This window comes from Zingiber officinale, chromosome 10B (assembly GCF_018446385.1).
Source record: "Zingiber officinale cultivar Zhangliang chromosome 10B, Zo_v1.1, whole genome shotgun sequence".
Taxonomy (NCBI): domain Eukaryota; kingdom Viridiplantae; phylum Streptophyta; class Magnoliopsida; order Zingiberales; family Zingiberaceae; genus Zingiber; species Zingiber officinale.
Genome location: NC_056005.1, coordinates 95661769 through 95684378, shown reverse-complemented (window position 1 = coordinate 95684378; position 22610 = coordinate 95661769). Strand labels below are relative to the sequence as shown.

At 40.0% G+C, this 22610-nt stretch overlaps 1 protein-coding gene across 4 annotated transcripts; it reads right to left on the bottom strand.

Moving 5' to 3' along the window:
• Positions 1-17032: 17032 nt before the first annotated feature.
• On the bottom strand, positions 17033-21735 carry LOC122029983 (transcription factor bHLH76-like). 4 transcript variants are annotated; one of them, XR_006125273.1, is made up of 9 exons: positions 21243-21735; positions 19947-20766; positions 19659-19868; positions 19492-19557; positions 19337-19405; positions 19166-19237; positions 18899-19090; positions 18314-18603; positions 17033-17308 (listed from the first exon to the last, which is right to left on the bottom strand). XR_006125273.1 is itself a non-coding variant. In XM_042589128.1 (9 exons), the coding sequence occupies exons 3-9, from the start codon at positions 20646-20648 to the stop codon at positions 18490-18492; spliced, it is 1425 nt and encodes a 474-aa protein (XP_042445062.1). In that variant the 5' UTR covers positions 20649-20766; positions 21243-21499; positions 21602-21732; the 3' UTR covers positions 18064-18489. The 4 variants fall into 4 exon arrangements, 3 of the variants coding, with proteins under 3 accessions (XP_042445062.1, XP_042445061.1, XP_042445063.1); XM_042589128.1 differs by lacking the exon at positions 17033-17308 and having other exon boundaries at positions 18064-18603; positions 21243-21499; positions 21602-21732; XM_042589127.1 differs by lacking the exon at positions 17033-17308 and having other exon boundaries at positions 18064-18603.
• Between the last annotated feature and the right edge of the window lie 875 nt (positions 21736-22610).

Sequence of the window (22610 nt, the reverse complement as noted above, 5' to 3'; positions counted from 1 at the left end):
CTCTTGCTTGAACATGAACCAAAGTATATAAATTTGACCTTTTGATCTGAAAGTATAAAAAAAAGTTAATTGGATACTAGTTTTTTATTTTTTTTTTGCAGTTGCATTTGTTGTATTTTCATATGTTTCTCAGTGAACTTCTAAACAATTCTTTTTTCATTAATTTATTAAGGCTTATTATAAGTTTCAGTTTGATGGTGCAAATTGTTTTCTTTTGTAATCCATCTGTTTCTTCTTTGGTTTAGGAAAGTTGAAGTGAATCCCTTGATAGCTGTTTCATAGGTTTGTTCCATTATTTTCTGGCCTTCCCTATCATCTGCAGTATCTGAGGTATACTATGCACATTTACCGTGAATTTTCCTTATTGAGCTTGGGCTAGTGACGGTTACGAATGTATTTTATTTCAAGAACCATATAAGCAAGTGTTCGTGCATCTAGTTTTATAACAATGCACTTCGTATCTTTGATCTAAAAAGCTTCTGAAACAAGTCATCTTCTCCAAGCATGCCCTGGTCAACATGCTAGTCACCTACTGGAGTCATTTCCTCGATGGCACGGATGAATACCTGAAATCCATCCTCTACTCCACCATTCTTTGCCACTCCTCAAGCCGAAACAACTGCAAAGGTAGAGTCAACATCAAGTATTACATTGTGCCTGGCTACAAGAAGACCGGGGCCGCAAAATCCAATAAAGACAGGTCAAACATCAAGTAGCATTTTGTAACTTATTCCTCTTAGGTTATATGCTTGGTTAATATATATGCTTAGAACTTGTAAAGACAGGTCAAACATTAATATGCTTGGTTAATATATCCATCTACAGCACTCCCGCTTTTTCCTCTAAATATGATTTTCATTAAGCACAGAACTAATGCCAATTTTTTTATTTTGATGCAGTGTTTAAAAAGCTTGAGTAGAAGTTGGCCCTAAAGAAAACTTGTCAGTTACGATATAAACACACTTACGGTATGAATTACATGTATATATAACATTGACATATTATTTAGTACGAGATTTACATGTATGAAAGTTTTCATACAAAATTTCTTGATTGCCTACAACCCCAGGTGTGTTGATGACAAGTTGAAGAAGATGGCTCTAAGAGTGATAGCTGAAAGCCTTTCAGAAGAAGAGATTCTTGGACTTAAAGAAGCAATTCCATGCGATGGACACCAACAACAGCGGTTAGTCAATGATGAGGTTTTGTAAAACTTGTGTGTTTGAAAAATTATTGTCATGAAGTTAAGGATAACTTGTATGATACAAATTTAATTTGTGGATCAATATGTATACATTTTGTTTGTATAATATAAAGTTTTATTTATTTGTTAAATAGTCTTATTATAAAAATGATTGTGGTTGTGGATATTCAATTATATGTAAATTTTGAGTATTTTTATAATTTTTCTATTTAATTAAAAAACAATTTAAAAAGACAACGTTTTTAAGTAATAAAAGACAACGCTTAAAAAACAATGTCTTTGAGACCAACCACAACGCTTTTAAAGCGTTTTCTTTGATATGTGCATTTTTACAACAGCATCTTTAACAACGCTTTTTAAGAACGAATAGACAACGCTTAAAAAGCGTTGTCTTTGTGACCAACCACAACGCTTTTAAAGCGTTGTCTTTGATATGTGCATTTTTACAACAGCATCTATAACAACGCTTTTTAAGAACGAAAAGACAACGCTTAAAAAGCGTTGTCTTTGTGACCAACCACAACGCTTTTAAAGCGTTGTCTTTGATATGACTTTCTACAACACCATCTACAACATCACTTTTTAAGTACATACGACAACGCCAAAAAAGCGTTGTTGTTTAGCTTTTTTCTTGTAGTGGAAGAGCGGCCTCGCTCTGATACCACTTGTTAGGACCGAAATGTAGCTAGAGGGGGTGAATAGCTCGTTGCGCTCCTCGTGCTCTTCGTTGCTTGTTTCTTCAATGATGTGCAGCGAAAATTACAAAGAAACACACACACAACGCTAACTCTAGGATTTACTTGGTATCCACCTCAAGAAGAGGTGACTAATCCAAGGATCCACACACTCACGCACCCTCCACTATGTAAACACTCCTTTTCGGTAACTACCGAAGGTGGAGAAGCCTTACAACACTCTCAATACAAGAAGAAATCAAGGGAAAACAAATACAAGAAATATCTTACAAGATATGCAATGAAAGCCCTAACCCTAGCTTTTTCTTCTTGTTGTAACTTGCCTCTTGACTTGGACGTGCCTCCAAGATCCTTCAAGAACTGGCGTGAGAGTGGAGAGGAAGGTTATGGAGAACTGCTGTGTAGAAGAGAATCAAAGACGTAGAAGTTCTACTGAGAGAAGCGCTCGCCAACAGCTATATCCTGCGCCAACGGTCGGATCCCGATCGATTGGATTGCTCCCAATCAATCGGGGAGGCTTTGGATCGATCGGTCGATCAATCCAGAGCGCCTCTGTGCTCTCGGGAAATGCCTGGATCGATCGGCTAATTGATCCAGGGCTTATCGTGCGAATCACACCTCCTAATCGATCGGCTGATCGATCGGAGGCTCCCAATCGATCGGCTGATCGATTGGGAGGCTTTCTGTTTGCACGACACTTCTCCCCAATCGATCCACTGATCGATTGGGAGGAGGCTTGTAGTGGGGACTCTCTCAATCGATCGATCGATCGATTGGGCATGAGCCAATCGATCGGCTGATCGATCCAGCCCTTGTTTTTGCCCAAAAATAAGTTCAAAGTCCCCTAAACCAACATCCGATCAACCATGACCTGTTGGTACATCATGCCTAGCATCTGGTCACCCTTGACCTGCTAGAAACCCTTCACCAAGTGTCCGGTCAATCCCTTTGACCTACTTGGACTTTTCTCCTCGTGCCAAGTGTCCGGTCATCCTTGACCCACTTGGACTTGTCTCCACCAGGTGTCCGATCAACCTTGATACACCTGGATTTCCTGTTCCAAGTATCAGGTCAATCCCTTTGACCTACTTGGACTTCCCAACACCAGATGTCAAACTTGATCCATTTGGATTTTCTGTACCTGGCTTCACTCACCAGGACTTTCACCTAGCTTCACTCACTAGGATTTCTTTCTGCCTAGCTTCACTCACTAGGACTTCTCATTTGCCTGGCTTCATTCACCAGGACTTTCACCTAGCTTTACTCACTATGATTTCTTTCTACCTAGCTTCACTCACTAGGACTTCTCATTTGCCTGGCTTCACTCACCAGGACTTTCCCTCTGCCTACTTGGCTTCACTCACCAGGATTTTCCTTCTGCCTGGCTTCACTTACTAGGACTTTTACCTAGCTTCACTCACTAGGATTTTCCTTCTGCCTAACCTCCCAGTTAGGACTTTCACTTGGCTTCACTCACCAGGATTTTCCAGTCAAGTATACAGTCTACTTAACTCTCCTTCACAATCTCACCACATGAACAATATCACCTGCAATCTTCATGTCTTGTTTTCATGTATTGTCAAACATTGAAACCCAAACATCAAGACTCGAGCTTGATCTAATTCAAGCTCAGTCAACCAGGTCAACCTTGACCTAGGGAATATTGCACCAACATGTTCTAGTGAGGATGAAACCCAATTAGGGGTGTTATGCGCAGGTCCAGTTTAGGTCCATTTTGGATCCCTAAACTGAGACCTTAACTCGATCGTAGTCTTGGACAAACAAGATCTAATTAATAATATTATTTTATTATTGTGCTAACTCTATTTTGAAGGTTATATTTTATTTTTGGACTAACATGTTTTTGTAGGAGTTAAAGAGAAAAATCTGCCTTGGTGAACAATGCTCAAAGCGTCTCCTAGTCGATTGGAGGCACCCTGGACAATGGCGCGAAGGCGCCTCCTGGAGGCACCTCGGATGCTGGTCGAAGACTCCGCGCGGGAGGGTGTGGAGGCACCTCGCATGCCTCTGGGAGGGGCCTTAAGCTTGGTGCTAGAGGCACCTTGGAAGAGCGTTGAAGGCGCCCTCCAAAAGATAAAAAATTGAAGGTTGCGGAGCTTATCATGACCGAGGTTTGTGAGATAAAGTTTGCTCTTGGAGGCGACTTGGACGAGGCTTGGAGGCACCCTAAATAGCCTATAAAAGAAGGGTTCAGCCAAGCTTTCAATACAACTCAATTACAACTTCAATACGCGACCTTTCGAGTTTGCGGGTGCTCCGACTTCGTCTGTCTGCAGTGCTACGACATTGCTTCGCCCGACTACTGCTGAGAACCTATCCAACACTGAGCTCGATCAGATCTTCTCAAAGTGTTAGGTAACGAAAAATTTTTTTTACTTAATTTCTGCATAAAGGAAAGTGTGATTTGTTACACTTGCCCTTGTTTTTCTATTGTACTCGATGCTCTCTTCTGATGGTTTTGGAAGATAATTATAGTGGATTGTCCATCAATATAGTTTGAGAGATCGTGGTTCTTGAAGTAGGAGTCACTGAAAGCTCTGAACCAAGTAATTCCTCAAGTTAGTGTGTTCTTGCTTTTTCAGTTTCTGTTTTATTTTCACTGCGTACTCATTTTCAAAACCGAAAAAAGGTTAACTTTTTAAATCACATGATTTACCCTCCCCCCTCTCACGTGTGGTACGATCCTACACTTTCCTCTGAAGTAGTCCCCCTTCATCGATACTCATCTCACATGAACTTTCTTTGTCTTTATCTTTTTGGTAACTTACCCTTAGTACAAGTTCGGTGTATGCTTCGATCTCTAATTCGGATGACAACAATCATCCCACGTCGCCTTAAGGTTCTTGTGTTTCGCTCGTGTTGGCCTTTTGTCCTTATCTTTCTCATTCAGTTTTGAGTAGTTGTCTTTTACGTGTCCTTCTTCATTATAGTTGTAGCATCTTATTCTCCTTTTTTCTCGAAGAAGCTTCTTAGCCCATGACTTGTTAATACTGTTAGACTTAAAAAAATTTAAAAATTTTCTTACCATATATGTTCTTTCATCTTTATCGAGGGATGCGTCAAAATCCTATTCATCCTTCTTAGCTTGCAAAGCTAGGTTCTGACTGTAAGGAACTAGGGCGCTAAACACGTGAAAGCGCAGCGGAAAACATCTAGTTTCCATCCAGAAGATCCATGCAAAAGGAAACTATATACTAAGTTTCTACATGAAAAAGAAGTTATACCTTTGTTGCGTGCCCTTCACAATCCCGACAGCAACATTTCTTTAGATGCGGATCTTGGCGCGATCAAGTGGTCACACCTCTATGGTATCCATATGAACAATCCTTGTTTGTCTAACAAACTCACAAAGTGAAAAATGAAACAACCAAAGGTTGTGCTAGCAACCCTTCTTGGAAGTTTTGGCCAAGTGAAGAGAGAAGGAGGAAGAAGAGCAAGAACACCAAAAACTCATCATGAAAATGAATCCAAAAATCCCTTTTTATAGATTCATGAAATTACCTTATTCCTTAATGTCAATTGCCTTAATTGACATTAATATTTGTCTTCATCCAATGAAAACAATGCATGAGCAATTCAAATTGTCCACTCTTCATCCAATCCATGAGTAATTCAAATTATACACTTCTCTTTCTTCATGAAATCATTTAATGAGTCAAACTCATTAATCATCAATCCAATTGACTCAATGAATCTAATTCAAATTGGACTCAATCTAATAGTTGGATCCCATTGAGTCTAACTCAATGAGTCTAATTTGAATTAGATTTAATCCAATAATCCATCATATGAATCCATCTCCATTGACTTGTTCTTTGTGTGTGACCCAATAGGTTCTCGTAACGTTGGCAATGTATCCAAATCAACATTTACATACATAAGCAATGAGTGGCATCTAGCAAGGCATCATTGCTACCCAAGTGACAAAAATGTTGAGATCCGACTTAACCTTTCCGTGACTATTATCTTGTATGACTCAATCCTTCTATCCTTGATATCTAGATTGATCAATGAGACATAGAGCGTGTCATCCTCTTATCAATCTTTGTGTTTCTTAATCTCTAAGTAGACACACTCAATCAAATAAGCTCAATATCGCATATTGACTCATTTAAACATGACCATGCATTCTTGCGTCCTACTAATCAAGGGACCCATAGATATCACTTCCGTTATATGGAAGGGATAGATCTCATCTACATCACTCACATCCCTCCGCATAACTTATTGCATACACAGTGATCGACTTTATGGTCCACCCTGTTATGGGTGATGTTTATCGATATCAAAATATACAACTTCTTATGTAGTGAACCGTAGTGACTTCAGGTCTGAGGACTATTCATACTAATATGTTAGGACCGAAAAGTAGCTAGAGGGGGGGTGAATAGCTCTTCGCATGCTCGTTGCTCGGCGTTGCTTGTTTCTTCAAGGATGCGCAGCGGAAATACAAAGAAACAAATACAAACATGCTAACACTTGGATTTTACTTGGTATCCACCTCTAAGGGAGGTGACTAATCCAAGGATCCACACAATGCACGCACCCTCCACTAATGAAACTCTCCTTTATGGTAACTACCAAAGGTGGAGAAGCCCTACAAGACTCAATACAAGAAGAAGAAAGGGTAGTAAAGAAATACAAGCTTACAAGCTTACAATGAGTGCACAAACCCTAACCCTAGTTTCTTCTTCTTGCTTTGATCCGCCTCTTGACTTGGAAGACCCTCCAAGAACCTTCAAGAACTGGCGATCTCGAGCTTGAGAAAAGTTGTGGAGGAGCTAGTGAAGATCTGAAATGAATCGGTGAAGTTCTGCTGAAGAAATCGCACGCCAACAGCTATAAACGACGCCAACGGTCGAATCCCAATCGATTGGATTGCTCCCAATCGATCGGGGAGGCTTTGGATCGATCCACGGATCGATCCAGAGCGCCTCTGTGCTCTGGAAAAGCGCTGGATCGATCCAGCGCTTATCGCGCGAAGCAGCAGCGTCCCAATCGATCCACTGATCGATTGGGACCTCTGGATCGATCCAGAGGGGTTCTGTTCGCGGGGACTCACCAGATCGATCGGCGGATCGATCCAGATCTTCTGGATCGATCCACTGATCGATCCAGATCTGCTGGATCGATCCACGAATCAATCCAAACCTGCTGGATCAATCGGCTGATTAATCCAGATCTTGGTTTTTACCCAAAACCAAGTCTAAAGCCCCCTAAACCAACATCTAGTCAACCATGACTTGTTGGTACATAAGACCTAGCATCCGGTCACCCTTGACCAGCTAGGACTCTCTCACCAAGTGTCTGGTCAATCCCTTTGACCCACTTGGACTTTTCTCTTCTTGCCAAGTATCCGGTCAGTCCCTCTGACCTACTTGGACTTTTCTTTCTCGTGCCAAGTATCCGGTCAATCCCTTTGACCTACTTGGACTCTCACCAGATGTCTGGTCAACCTTGACCCATCTGGATTTCTCTTGCCTGGCTTCACTCACCAGGACTCCTCCTGCCTAGCTTCACTCACTAGGACTTCCTAATTGCCTAGCTTCACTCACTAGGTCTTTCACCTGGCTTCACTCACCAGGATTTTCCTCCTGCCTAGCTTCACTCACTAGGACTTCCTAATTGCCTAGCTTCACTCACTAGGTCTTTTACCTGGCTTCACTCACCAGGATTTTCCTCCTGCCTAGCTTCACTCACTAGGACTTCCCATTCAAGTATCCGGTCATCCTTGACCTACTTGACTCTTCTTCAATCAACCTTGCATTGTCAAACATCGAAACCCAAACCAAGACTCAAGCTTGGTCAACCAGGCCAACCTTGACCTGAGGGATGTTGCACCAACAATCTCTCCCTTTTTGATGTTTGACAATACCAACACTATCACTTACAATACCACATGTAAGTTAGGCTAATCCCATAGCCTAAACCTTCTTCATGCCACTAGGTAATGAATACATAAGTTAAGCCCTTCATTCTCCCCCTAAGAGGGCAAACTCCCTCTAGGTAATGAAAGCCTAACTTACTCCCTTTCATTCTCCCCCTATTGGCACACATCAAACCATGCCCCATTTTTGGGCACATATCAACAAATTCACTTGTTGAAAACTCTCCCCCTAAAGAGTTGCTCATCGTTGTTCACAACGTCACTCGTTGTGATCAGCACGATAATGAAGGTCCCATACCCTTCATTAACCTTAACCCTACATTCTCCCCCAATGTAGGCAAATGCCCATCCTTGAGCATTATCCACTTGAAACCACTTGAACAATGAGGATATCCACTCCCCATTAAAGTTCAAACGCTCAACCTTGAGCATGTTCTTAACGGAAGGTTGACCACCTTCCAAGGTTCATGAAAAATAATAATTTTCATGTCTTTAAAGAGTCCCTCCCCCTAAAGACATGGTGGTAACTTCTGTCATTGCACCAACAATGACTTGGAATCCCTAAAACTTTAGGAAACCCAATTTTAGAAGTTTTGAGGTTCAAATATTCAAAATTTGAAACAAACCTCAACCTAAACTTCAACTTAGCCTTCCTTAACCAATTCATCCTTGTTTTCCACACGAAAACACCCTTTTTTATGTATACAAATGTATTTTCAGGGGTTTGGAATGGTTACCTAGACTAAAATAGGTTCAAAATGCTGAAAATAAGCTTTCCCAGCCAAAATCAGCATCTTCAATCGATTGGAGTTGGGTTCCAATCGATTGAGCCCTGCTGAATCGATCCACTGATCGATTCAGTCTTCTTGGATCGATCGGCTGATCGATCCAGCGAGCTTCTGCTCATGAGAAATGCCTTCTCAATCGATCGGCTAATCGATTGAGGCACTCCAATCGATCCACTGATCGATTGGAGGCTTGAAATTGCTGAAATTCAATTTCAGCCAATTTCAGAAACCCCTAGAAAATTCTACAAAATTCCAAAAATCGTAAAAATTTGTGTAGACATTATTTAGGGCATACTTTATCATGGAAAAATAGTTTTCTATGAAAATACATCATATTTTCAAAGATTAACACAAGCTTGAAAACTTGCTAAAGTTTTAGTGTTTTCTTCAAGTTTGTGTCTAACTATTCAATGGTGATTACTATCAAAAGATAGCATTTACCAAGGTTTTCCAAAATTATCTTTAAAAACATTTTCAAAACCAATATCCCACCATGTTCCTTGGGCTTAATGCATATGACTTGTACATTAGCTTTCCCAATGATGGGAAAACACATAACTATGTGTTTTGATGAACCTAAAACTCAGAAGAATGCACTAAATCAACATCTTGAGTTTTGTTCATCTTCCTAACATCTCACTTGTATCTAATGTGCACTTAAACACATACAAGTCACCTTATAGTCCTTGTGAGATGTGAGATTTTGGTTTTACCCTATTCTAGGGATCATGCATATCTATCTAGGCATTTTAAAAATATTAAACATCCACCAGGATGTCACTTGTTAATAAGTGATGTTAAATGTCATTTGTCCTTAATTTCAAGGAATTTAAACTTAATGCATGATTATGTTATGGCATACATCAAGATGAAATAATTTTCAAAAGAAAATATCCTATAACTACTTGATGTATGAATGTCATGACATGGTATTTTTGGATTTTTCATAATAAAACATAAATGTAAAAATAGACATGATGTCATGACATATGATGGGCAAATAATCATGGCAAGGTTTAGCATAAATAAAATATACCTAGATTACCTATCTAAGTATCCTTAACCACTTAGCTAACCCAAAATATATCACTTGTTTTAACTTAAAATGTTAAACCTAGATTGCCCTAAATGCTTCAAAGAAATGCCAAAACCTAAATTGACATTTCTATTTCTCTTGATTTGTTTATGCCACTTAAAAATTAAGCATATCCTCAAATGTTGGCATATTCCATTTTTCCTCAAGAATAATCACATAAATCAAGGCCCGGATTGCCTTAAATTTCTAAGAGAATACCAAAATCCCAACTTGGTATTTCTCTAGGTTTTCCCAATTTATGCCATTTTAAGATAAAATCAATTTTTCACCATTAGGCACAGTTTACTCTTTCAAGGAGTAAATAATAATTCAATTTCATTTTCAAAGGTTAACAAAAACCTTGAAAATGCTCCTTGAGTGTCAATTTCTTCATGATTGGGTTAACTACCCTTTCGCTTAGAGTTGACACTCTCTAACCCATTTATGGGGTAGAGAAAATGCTCCTAGGAACCCAACACCTATTGGTACTCCTTGGATGCTCTAGGTATTCAGTAGGGATAACTTCCCTAGATACCTTCCTAGTGACCTTGTTGGGCTTCTTAGAAGCCTTGGTCACATTTTCTAGGTCAACTCTAGGGATAGCCTCCCTTGTGACCTTGTTAGTGACTTTCTTAGACTTCTTAGAAGTCTTAGTCACTTTGGTTGCAAAGATACTTCTAGGGATATCTTCCCTTGTATCCTTGACTTGACCTCTAGACCTAGGGTTGGTTCCATAACTATATGGAACCCTATGGTAAGAGATTACATTCTTCTTAGCCTTTGGTTTGTATCCCAAACCCCTATGGCCATTAGATGACCTTTGTGCTCCTAGACCTAGACTATGCTCATTTTGCCCTTTTAGGATATTTTTCATCCTTTTTAGGGTCTTTTTCATTTTATCAAGGCTTGACCTCAAGACTTGATTTTCTATCACTAAGTCCTTAGTTTTTGGTTTTCCATTAAATTTATGAGCATTTTTATTTCTAGGCTTGTAGCTAAGGTCCTTAGTGTGATTGCCTAGATTTTTATCTACCTTCCTAATCCTAGGTGTGGTAGTTTTAGCATGGTAAGCTACATTATTTTCCTTAATTTTACCATGCTCTCTATTCTTATGGTAAATAGCATTAAAATGATAAAAATTTGAACTATCATGCTTTTCACCATAACGTAAAGGGGTAGGCTCAATAAATGTTACCTTCTTCTTTACCTTGGAGGCTCCCCCTTGACTAGTGCCTCCTTGAGCCTTGACCATCTTCTTCCCCTTGGGGCATTGACTTCGGTAATGCCCTTTTTGTTGACACAAGAAGCACACAATGTGCTCCTTGCTCTTCTTTGTCCCGGGGATGGTCTCCTTGGGCTTCTCCTTGCCCATTTGTGTCACTTGACCCTTCTTCTTGGCCAAGTTGGGACACTTGCTCTTGTAGTGCCCACTTTCCCTACACTCAAAACATATTATATGATTTTTATTTTTAATTGAAACATTTATACCTTCTTGTGTAGAGATGGCACTAGCTCCGGATGTGGAAGCTTCTCCATTTGATTTAGCTTGACTTGTGGAGTTGAAAGTTTCTTCATCCTCTTCTTCTCTTGACCCGGATGTGGATACTTCTTCTTGCTCCGGGGTCAAAGAAGATCTCTCCCCCTCAATCCTAGAGGTGAAGGCTTCCTCATCTTCATCTTGTTCATGGAACAAGGAGTATGCTCCCTCCTTGTTCTCTTCATTGCTTTCCCTTGAAGATGAGGCTTCTTCTTGGACTTCATCTTCAGAGGTTGAGCATCTCTCAACCTCGGAGTCCTCCTCTTGATCTTGCTCCAATGAGTCGCCCTCTTTGGATTTTTCTTGATCTTGTACAGTGAAGGAGATCTCTTCATGGAGCTTGATCAATTTGTTCCACAATTCCTTTGCATCTTCAAATTCTCCAATTTTACAAAGGATGGTGCTTGACAATAAATTGACCAAAAGCTTGGTCACTTTGTCATTGGCCTCGCACCTTTGGATTTGCTCTTGGCTCCACTTGCTCCTCTTGAGAACATTGCCCTTTGAGTTTGTTGGAGTCTTGAAGCCTTCCATAAGAGCAAACCATTGCTCTATCTCCATCATAAGAAAATTTTCGATTCTTAATTTCCAAGAATCGAAGCTCGTGGAAGTGTATGGTGGAGCCACCCTTGTGTCGAATCCGAGCCCATCTCGGAATTCCATTGTAGAAGTTGAGCTTTTGAATTTCTTTGACTTTGAGAATTTTGCTTCAACTTCTTCACCCTCTAGCTCTTCTTGTTATGCTTGACCCTTCCGGCGATGATTCCGGTGAAGAGCGACCTCGCTCTGATACCACTTGTTATGACTGAAAAGTAGCAAGAGGGGGGGGGGGGGTGAATAGCTCTTCGCGTGCTCGTTGCTCGGCGTTGCTTGTTTCTTCAAGGATGCGCAGCGGAAATACAAAGAAACAAATACAAACACGCTAACACTTGGATTTTACTTGGTATCCACCTCCAAGGGAGGTGACTAATCCAAGGATCCATACAACGCACGCACCCTCCACTAATGAAACTCTCCTTTATGGTAACTACCAAAGGCGGAGAAGCCCTACAAGACTCAATACAAGAAGAAGAAAGGGTAGTAAAGAAATACAAGCTTACAAGCTTACAATGAGTGCACAAACCCTAACCCTAGTTTCTTCTTCTTGCTTTGATCCGCCTCTTGACTTGGAAGACCCTCCAAGAACCTTCAAGAACTGGCGATCTCGAGCTTGAGAAAAGTTGTGGAGGAGCTAGTGAAGATCTAAAATGAATCGGTGAAGTTCTGCTGAAGAAATCGCACGCCAACAGCTATAAACGACGCCAACGGTCGAATCTCAATCGATTGGATTGCTCCCAATCGATCGGGGAGGCTTTGGATCGATCCACGGATCGATCCAGAGCGCCTCTGTGCTCTGGAAAAATGTCTGGATCGATCCACGGATCGATCCAGCGCTTATCGCGCGAAGCAGCAGCGTCCCAATCGATCCACTGATCGATTGGGACCTCTGGATCGATCCACGGATCGATCCAGAGGGGTTCTGTTCGCGGGGACTCACCGGATCGATCGGCGGATCGATCCAGATCTTCTGGATCGATCCACTAATCGATCCAGATCTGCTGGATCGATCCACGGATCAATCTAAACCTGCTGGATCAATCGGCTGATCAATCCAAATCTTGGTTTTTGCCCAAAACCAAGTCTAAAGCCCCCTAAACCAACATCTAGTCAGCCATGACTTGTTGGTACATAAGACCTAGCATCCGGTCACCCTTGACCAGCTAGGACTCTCTCACCAAGTGTCTGGTCAATCCCTTTGACCCACTTGGACTTTTCTCTTCTTGCCAAGTATCCGGTCAGTCCCTCTGACCTACTTGGACTTTTCTTTCTCGTGCCAAGTATCCGGTCAATCCCTTTGACCTACTTGGACTCTCACCAGATGTCTGGTCAATCTTGACTCATCTGGATTTCTCTTGCCTGGCTTCACTCACCAGGACTTTCCCAATTGCCTAGCTTCACTCACTAGGTCTTTCACCTGGCTTCACTCACCAGGATTTTCCTCCTGCCTAGCTTCACTCACTAGGACTTCCCAATTGCCTAGCTTCACTCACTAGGTCTTTCACCTGGCTTCACTCACCAGGATTTTCCTCCTGCCTAGCTTCACTCACTAGGACTTCCTAATTGCCTAGCTTCACTCACTAGGTCTTTCACCTGGCTTCACTCACCAGGATTTTCCTCCTGCCTAGTTTCACTCACTAGGACTTCCTAATTGCCTAGCTTCACTCACTAGGTCTTTCACCTGGCTTCACTCACCAGGATTTTCCTCCTGCCTAGCTTCACTCACTAGGACTTCCCAGTCAAGTATCCGGTCATCCTTGACCTACTTGACTCTTCTTCAATTAACCTTGCATTGTCAAACATCGAAACCCAAACCAAGACTCAAGCTTGGTCAACCAGGTCAACCTTGACCTGAGGGATGTTGCACCAACATAATAGTCATATGAGAATGTTTATGACACTCATATAATGATCCATGAAACATTCTCATGGCGGGCCATTCAGTATATATTCTCTAATATATACTCATGTGTCAACCTGATATCTCATATCCATGACTTGTGAGATTAAGTCATCCGTTGACCTACATGCTAGTCTCAACGCATTAATATTGTCCATGGATATTAATGCTTGACTATGAATAGTTAAGAGTAGTGTTATATATATATCTACAATATCTCACTATCAATTCAACCAATTGATATGTTGTAGATTAGAACCTCCTACTCTAAGACATTATTATACTTATTCATTCCGTACTGAATTGAAGTAAATATAATAACCAACTTTGCCTTTATTAATAATGAAATATGATATAAAAGGAGCCCTTTACAATCATCTCATAATTGGTACTAGGACTAATATTAACACTGACTTAGTTCGTTTCTTTGTCCTGCACACCGAGACTAGTGTAATTTGAAAGTAGAAAATAGACTTTCTAGAGTACTTACCTTGAGGACCTTGGAGATATAGTAGAAGTCTACTATAGATGCCCATTTCGGTGTTCTCGGGAACGCATTTAAAGCATATATTTGCGAGTCAATTAGTTACCGTTTCTTCGAGGTTCGTTAATCTGGTGATTAGCTCCTTGATTCTTACGTGTAGATAAGCTACCGTCTCTTCCTTTTCCATCCGGAGGTTGTTGAGTTGATTCCGGAGCAGGTCCTGTCTTACGAGTTTAGCTTCCAAGGTTCCTTCATGCAGCTCTAGGAACTTCTCCCAAAGATTTTTAGCTGAGTCGTAGCTGCTATTTGATTGACTTATTGGGGCGAAAGAACGCTCAACAGATGGAACTCTGCTTTGTCGTTCACTACAAAGTTGGTATTCTTCTTTTTCAACTCTATGATGATCTTTAGGTGTTACAAAATCATATTTGATTATTAAAAGAATTTCAAAGTCCATTCTAAAAAATACCTCCATTCTCTTTTCCCACATTGCTAAATCCCCCTTGAACTTTAGATGATAAATGCTAGATTCGACCATCATCTCGTTGCTTCAATTGACGGTTAGCCCTTCTAAGGTGGTTGGGATTTGATACCACTTGTAAGTCCTGACAGTTCGGCTAGAAGAGGGTGAATAGCCCTGCAATTGGAGTTAGAAATTTCTCTTGATTGGAATTTAGCAACACAAATATTAGATAAAAAATAATTAATAACAACATAAAGAAATAAAATAAGAGGCAGAAATTTTTACTTTGTTACCATCTAAATGGTTGTTAATTCAAGGCAATGAAAATACCAAAAGAATCTTCTTCGCTGTAGGCTGAGAAGGCTCTTACAAACGTTGACAGCTCAAGAAAATAGCTAGGAATTGATTATAAAAGTTGTTGTCTTGAATGAAGAGGACCATAGCTCTATTTATAGCTCCTTGGTCGAAATATAATCGTTGATGATATGGCGGGTTCCGAGCGCTTGGGCAGGTTTGGGCGCCTCCACTGTGGTGCTTTATCTGTTTTACAATGACTCTTCAACGGTTCGGTGATAACTTTTTATCCTCACCCGGGTACCTGGATCGGTCTGGGCTCCTGGAGTGTTGCTAACATGGACTCCCAGAGTTATCCTCGTTGCAACAGGCAAAGAGGCACATGTTCAGTACAAGAGTGGTCTGGGTGCCTAGACTTGGTTCGAGCACCTGGACAAGTCAACTTCATGTTGACTTGTTCAGCTTCTGCTTCGGTCGCTTGGATGATTCTCCAGCCATCCAGAGTTAAGCTCACTCGAACCCAATTCCGGCCTTCTCCTCAAGCTGTCTTCCATTCCGGCTTCTCGTCCGTCGGTGTACTCTTCTGCAGCACCTCATCCCTTGGATGCACCGAGCCTGTCAACTCGCTTCCCGTGCCATCCTTCTCGCTAGCTACATCTTCCACTCGACTTCTTGTATTCCTAAGTTCTTACACACTTAGACATAAGGATTAAACATAATAAAACATAATTTAATTTAGTTGACTACATCAAAACTATCCCCAAGTATTTACAATGACTTCACATTTTGCTATAATAGAATAAACACACATATTGCCCTGGGAGCAATGATGCAGTACTAGGGCACCTTCTCAGGTTTCTAGATATCTAAGCATCAAGTCCCAAGTACGATGAATTAACGGATAAATTTTTCATAGTTGACCTAAAAACGCTAGATTGATAGACCATTTGTTACAAATACTTTCCAATTTATCCTGATAGTCAATAAGAAATTTTGATGATTCCAAACCAATTATCCCAAAATTAATCAACGTAAGTTGAATATCTAATATCAACTATTATAATAATAATAATAATAATAATAATGACACACATTGCTCCGGACATGGTGGTCAGAAATTTGATGGATTCACAGAGCATCACAATTTAAAATTCAGTTGAGGGTAAGGGCAGGTTTTATAATGAATTTTTTGACTATGAAAGTCAGTTACTAAGATGAATTATCGTAAGTATTTTAAAATTTATCTGATGGACGAATTAAGAAATTCGATTGGGGGTAAAGGCAAGTTTTATAATGAATTTTTGACTATAAAAGTCGGTTGCTAGATGAATTACCGTAAGTATTTTCAAATTTATCCGATGGACGAACTAGGAGAATGACTCGTAAAGATGAAATACCTGGATTAACCCAAAAAAACAAACACACACACGTATCGTCTGCTGTGACAAAAAGAGGGTAGCATGTCCTTCTCATCTAGCAATGCTTGAGTTGTCTGATAAGCTATGTGACACCAAACTGGCCATGGTGGTTAGATAGTCCACCCATCACCTTATAAATCATTTTGATGACCTAACCACCATCATCATAACCCTCAACCTTTCAACAGAAGTAAAAAGTCGGACGCGATAATTTAGGTCATATCGCGATAATCCGATCACAAATGACCATTTCATTCATGTTGATTTCGTAATGTGTAGTCATCCCTAGTGAAAATTTAACTATTCCTATAAAACCAAATGATAAGCTAAGGCAAAGTTAACGGGTGTTAGGGTCTTTTAGTGAGTTGAATGGGCCAGAGTGGTAGCCGAATAACTAATGTTCTCGGCCATGTTCTCCATTTACTAACCAAGTTAACCACAAGCAAAAACATAGAAAACACAGTAAACATGTAGTATTTAGACACACAAAAACCCAGAAACACCTTGAAAGTGCATCGAGAAACAACTTAGCGTAACGAAAACTTGATTCGAAGCATCGTAAAAACTAAACTATTCTATTAAAGCTCGAAACCCCACTCGACTGCGGGGACCAAACCCTACTATTACTTCATTTAGTTCTGAAAAAGCACTGCTAGGGACCTTCAATTGTAAGAGAAGAAATAATTGCATGCACTCAAAACTGAGAACAGCAGCAACAGCAACTACTGATGGTCCAACTCAATTAACAACAAATCTATCACTTGTTTCTTAACCAAAAGACTGAGCAAAAGTCACCAATAACAGATATTAAAGAGTCTTTTTGGAGGCAATTATGTTCATGGTGGTCCAAGGCCAACCACCAGCAGATCTTGGTCGGATCTCCTTCGCGAGCCCCCTTACGATTTAATAGTGAATACACACACGACTCGCCGTGCTTCATTCCATCTGAAAGAATTATTGATGTTGAGGACCACTAGTTCATCTACATGTTCAAACACTTGCACTGGATAATAAATAGAAGAAGACTGGGGGAAGTCTGGTGGAACCTTGTAATATAAATATCTAGTTCTACAAATAATTGCCGAAACAATTGCACTAGGAAAATTCTGATATGAACAATAATAGAACTTAAACAATCAAATAAATAACATAAATAAATAAGCTATAAGCCAAAGATCCATGTTCTACATAAATGTTGGATAAGTTCTCAAATAGGTGGTTGATCACTAGCTATATGCACTTAGAATGAGATAGCATTTCTAAACCTTTATGCTAGGACGGAAGTTGACATAACATAACAACATAACGGATTATAATGCTTGTTTGTTTGTCTAAGGTTAATAGGCATCAAACATCCCAACTTCGACATGCCCTCTCATGCCCATTCAAAGCGCAAATTTCGCTTTGATGTGAATCATCCTATCTTCAGCATGTCCATCATCATCATCATGAGTTAGAGGTACACGACATCATAGTCATAACTATACTTGATATATATAGACATAATGGATCACCATACTTGTCTGTATAGAAGCAATGGACGCTAAACATCTTAGCAACACATGTACTAGTTTTCGATAAGTTCTTCAATACAGATTGGTCACTGTGTTAGATTAATTGAACCATAAAAAAGTGCAAAACTTCGTGTTCAATTCAAAGGGAGGAAAAAAAAACAAAGAAGCAAAATGCACTTTACACCATTTGTCATCAACTTCTAATATTTCAGTTTTCTTATTGGTTACACATCTGCTCCTAAGAGTTAATACAAAGAGTGACAAACTTGATGTCAAAGGACATGGATTTTCTCTGCTAAAGTTCCCTTCACATGCATAAAGGTACTGCTAAATCATATAACAAGAAGCAGGAGGTAAACTTCCCTCCTTAAATGTGTACATTGTAACATCGATACTACTGCAACGGTGATACAGAGTGATGAACTTGTATACATACCTCCTATTACCTCTTATCCAGATGATCAAACCCTACAAGCCATACAACAGTTCCGCATATATTGGAAGATATATATATGCACAGGGAATTTTATTGAACTTGAGCATCTAGGTAACCACTTGGTAGGAAGCTAGGATGCATAGGGACTGAGCATCACCGCATGAATAGTGATCGTTCTATATGGCAAAGTCATCAGCTTTACTATCCATGTTCTGCGGATTGGAAGGATTGGCACCGTATGCCATTTGTGTGATGAGCTCTTCATTCCAAGGGATGTGCATCGGTTGAACCTGAAAAGAAAGTGAACATTTAAATTGTATAAATCTGACAAGGATAAACCTTGATAACCAAAGAAAGAAGAGAAAATGCACACAATTTCAGTATGTGAAGTCAGATTACAAAATATGATTGACTGACATGGTTAACGTGGTAGCACAGAAAACAAAAAACATATAGCACAAACTAACAATTTTCCTTTGAAGTCATTCTTAAATTTCGTATAGTACATTAATACTTATCACTTATGGATAATTAGATTTATTATTTCCACATGGAAAGAAGTATAGGCTCGATGAGTTGGTATACCTGCAGTGGAGATTCTTTATAACCACTTGCCGTCGATTGTGTACTTATTGCTCTCCTAAATGTGTCTGAATGGCTAGCCATTGCAGAAATTCCAGTGTGTACCAAATTGTGCTGAGATGGATATGCTTGTGGATATATCATCTCCGGCGAGAATCCTGTTGCTGATGAGGAACTACCGTGTGCACGTAGAAGCTGCTTGTGTTAAAAGAAGTTTTAGAAATTCCACGAGTCGGCAAAATAATCACATGAAATGGAGCTATTGCTCACATTTTTAGCAAGAAGGCCTTCTATGCCGAAGTCTAGTTGTGGATTCACAGCTGCAAGCTTCATCGAGAGAAACTTAACAAAAGAAATAAGAAAACAAATTCAGTGTCTCGCATAAAGGAACACAAATGACAAGGTTTTGGTCCACTTGATCAAAAATACCATAATGCTTACCTCTACCTGCCTTTGGAGCGACTGAACATAGTTTATGATTTCATCCAGCATAACTGCCTTTCCGGTGACCTACAGGCCATTACAGTTTCATGACAAATTCGGAAACAAAGAGTTCAAATTTCATGATTTTCAATTCAAGTGCTTCTTCAACCTACCTTGCTACAGCCCGGCACGAGTTCTTGAAGATACTTCATCCTTTCACTTATTTTTTCCCTCCTTACCTGCATCAATGCAACCAAACTATAAATATTTTTCACAGGTGAAGGAAAAGAGTGACTCGGTAAAGCTTCCAAGCAATTCATCAGAGTAACTAGAACCTTACTCTTTCTGCAAGGCTGTGACTGTTAGTTGCTTGTCCACGCCGTGCTCTAACATGTACGTAGCCCTCCTTGACAAATTCTGAGTTATCTTTCCCATTCTTTTCGGTTTGTTTAGAATTGATCTGCTCTACTTTTTGTTTATTCTCAATGTTCTCCTTTGTGGTTTCTGAGGAAGATTGCCGGCCTCCTTGCACTGGATCCCTTTCAATATCCTAGAAAAAACAAGAAACTTTGAGAGTTAGGTACCACAGGCCAATTGCTAACATAGGAAAACAATGCGATGAATTTACCGGTACGGTTTTTCTCCTCTTATTCACTCCACGGTCACTAGACGATGAATTTAAAGCTGCATCAGTTGAACCAGTATTTCCTTCTAGGCCATCTTCAGGAAAAATCACCACACGCGATTCACCATTGCCGATCTGAGAGTTTTGGTCTCCTTGGTTTTTCATTGTGCTTCCATTAAACGATTCATGATCCACTTGCAGCAATTCATCCTTCTGAACCTGATCCCCAATGCCTTCATTGTTTGAAGGAGCCATTGCTGGAGACGAACCGAAGAAGTTTATGCCGCTAAAATTACCACTACCAAAACATGAGAACCTTGCTGCCCTCTCGACAAAAGCTGAATCAACAGGGAAATGAGGCAGGCTGGTGGGGAAAATTCTCGGTTCAGTCGATACTAGCATCCCTCTGGGTGATATTGCTACTGGTTTTCCAACTGGTATGCTGTTGATGGAGCTCGTGCTTGCGAAATTGCTTTCTCCAAGGGCCATGTTTGGTGAACTAGTAGGGTGGTGGTTCCATTGACCAGGGCTAAAGACCTCCACCATAGGAGTCGAAAGATACGACGATCGAGTTATCTGATTCATGAGGCCGCCTGCAAGAGAAGGGGCGTTCGGCAGCAGCGGCACCATGCTCATCGCAGGGGTGTTAAATTGCCATTCACCGCCATCATGATGGCTATTCAACACAAACTTGTTCTCATTCATGTCGATCGATGTCTCCAACCTTGGCAGTGGATCTTCAGACACGGCTACAGTAAACGATTTATCCTTACTTTGTCCCAGAAACAAGAACAAGATTATAACTTTATCTTCCACTTCAGATCTGTTGAAAGAAATTTTAAGAATCTCAGCTACAGAACGACACAATGGAGAAAAAGGAAAATGGTGAAGCAGTACCCTTTCAATCTAGAAGAGACATCTATATAGATGAGAGGCGAGTTAAACTACATTGAAATGAACAATTAGCAAAAGCAAAAAAAAAAAAAAAAAGGAAAAGAACTAATAAATACAGAACCAGAGATTCTTCAGAGGCACTAGGACACTGCTTCAGATATCAGCAGCTTTTTTTATCATCACAAGTATGTGAAATCAACAGGAAAGGAACCTTTTCTAGGAGCTATCACCAACCGATACTATGACCGAATTAAAGCTAAGAATGGCAGTAAATGAGCGGTCTACCTAGGTTTCCCCAATAGCAGAGAAAAAGCTCAAGAACTGAACAAAGACGACAAGGTGCGAGAAGAAATCAAGACGCAAGAGAGGCGAAAAGACAACGCGACGCATAGAGAGAATCCCCACCTATCACTGTATCAGCGAGCAAGACGGGAACAGCAGCAGAACTCAAGCCATCGCATCAAAGATCGCACCTTTTCCCCCACTCGAGCGCCCCGACCCAGAATCCGGAAAGCGAAGATGCCCGCTCGAGATATTCCCCCACCTTTAATCTCCCCGCCTCCGTCAAAAACGCGGCTTTTGCCCTAGAATGCTTCCGGACAAATCGAGCTCGCTCCAATTTGTCCTTTTCCCCCCTCCGTGTCTTCTTCTGCCCTCGCAGGCTAATATCGCGCCGAGGGAGGTACAGGTGCAACAAAGGAGGTGCCCGTGAGGGAGGAGGAGGAGATGAGGAGAGAGAGGAGAGATGATTGCTGCATTTATACCTCAACGCTGCCGCATCAGAGAGAAGGAGAGAGGTTGAATCATCATTGATTGACCACCGCCCAGTGCGATCTACGAGCGAAGGGGGGCAGAGGAAGAAGCACCATCGCCACCGTTCTCTTTATTCCAAGGAAATGTGTTGCCTTTTTATTACTTTGCTCTTGCTGCTCCCTTACTTAGAATTTTACCGTTTTTCAAAATCCCATAGACATTTTTAATTAATACCAAAACACCCTCTATTTTTTTTTTATTAAAAACATAATATTTTTAAAGATGTGAATGTTTTTTCTTCTATTTCATAATTAATTAATTAATTGATTAATTTGATTATATGAAAACTAAATCAACTGAAATTGGTACGTGGTCGCCGTCACCGGTTCATTAAGAGACCAAAATGGTCAAAATTGATGGACCAAATTGGGTGGTCGGACCACACCCAAAGCCTTGATTTGGACATGCTAACCTTTTGATTTGGCCTTCATCATCTATCATATGCGGGGGTTTATTTAGGTGGATAAATATATAAAATGAAGATAATTTTATAAATAATTATAATAATAACAATAAATGTAATTGACTGTATGGGTACTTCTACGTTATTGGATTTTATTTTTTATTATATCATTATTTTATATTTAAATAAAATTTATTTTATTTTATTATTATTAATTAAATTTTTTTATCTTCTTCATTTGATATGAACATTTGTTCTAACTGAATTATTTATTGATCGTTTAGTGTAAAATTTTCTTTCTAATATTTTTATTTTTTATCTTGCTCATCCTTATATGTTCGCGTATCCATTTTAATATCTTATCTTTACAACTCAAACAATTTATAGTCAAGCAAATTGAATCTATAATTGTAGCTAATTGAATCTACAATTATAATAACTACGAAACTGTAACTGTTATAATTAGGTTGAATCTGCAATTGTAATAACTATAAAATCATAACTACTACAACTAGATATATAATTATAGTAGCTACAATTTCATAATTGTTACAATG

Excerpts from the sequence above, each read along its gene's own strand:
- LOC122029983 (XM_042589127.1), bottom strand. The coding sequence starts at position 20,648 with ATGAATGAGAACAAGTTTGTGTTGAATAGCCATCATGATGGCGGTGAA. Across the intron at positions 19,406-19,491 it reads TCGTGCCGGGCTGTAGCAAG|GTCACCGGAAAGGCAGTTAT; the intron begins GTAGGTTGAAGA and ends AATGGCCTGTAG. Across the intron at positions 19,238-19,336 it reads CGCTCCAAAGGCAGGTAGAG|TTTCTCTCGATGAAGCTTGC; the intron begins GTAAGCATTATG and ends TCTTTTGTTAAG.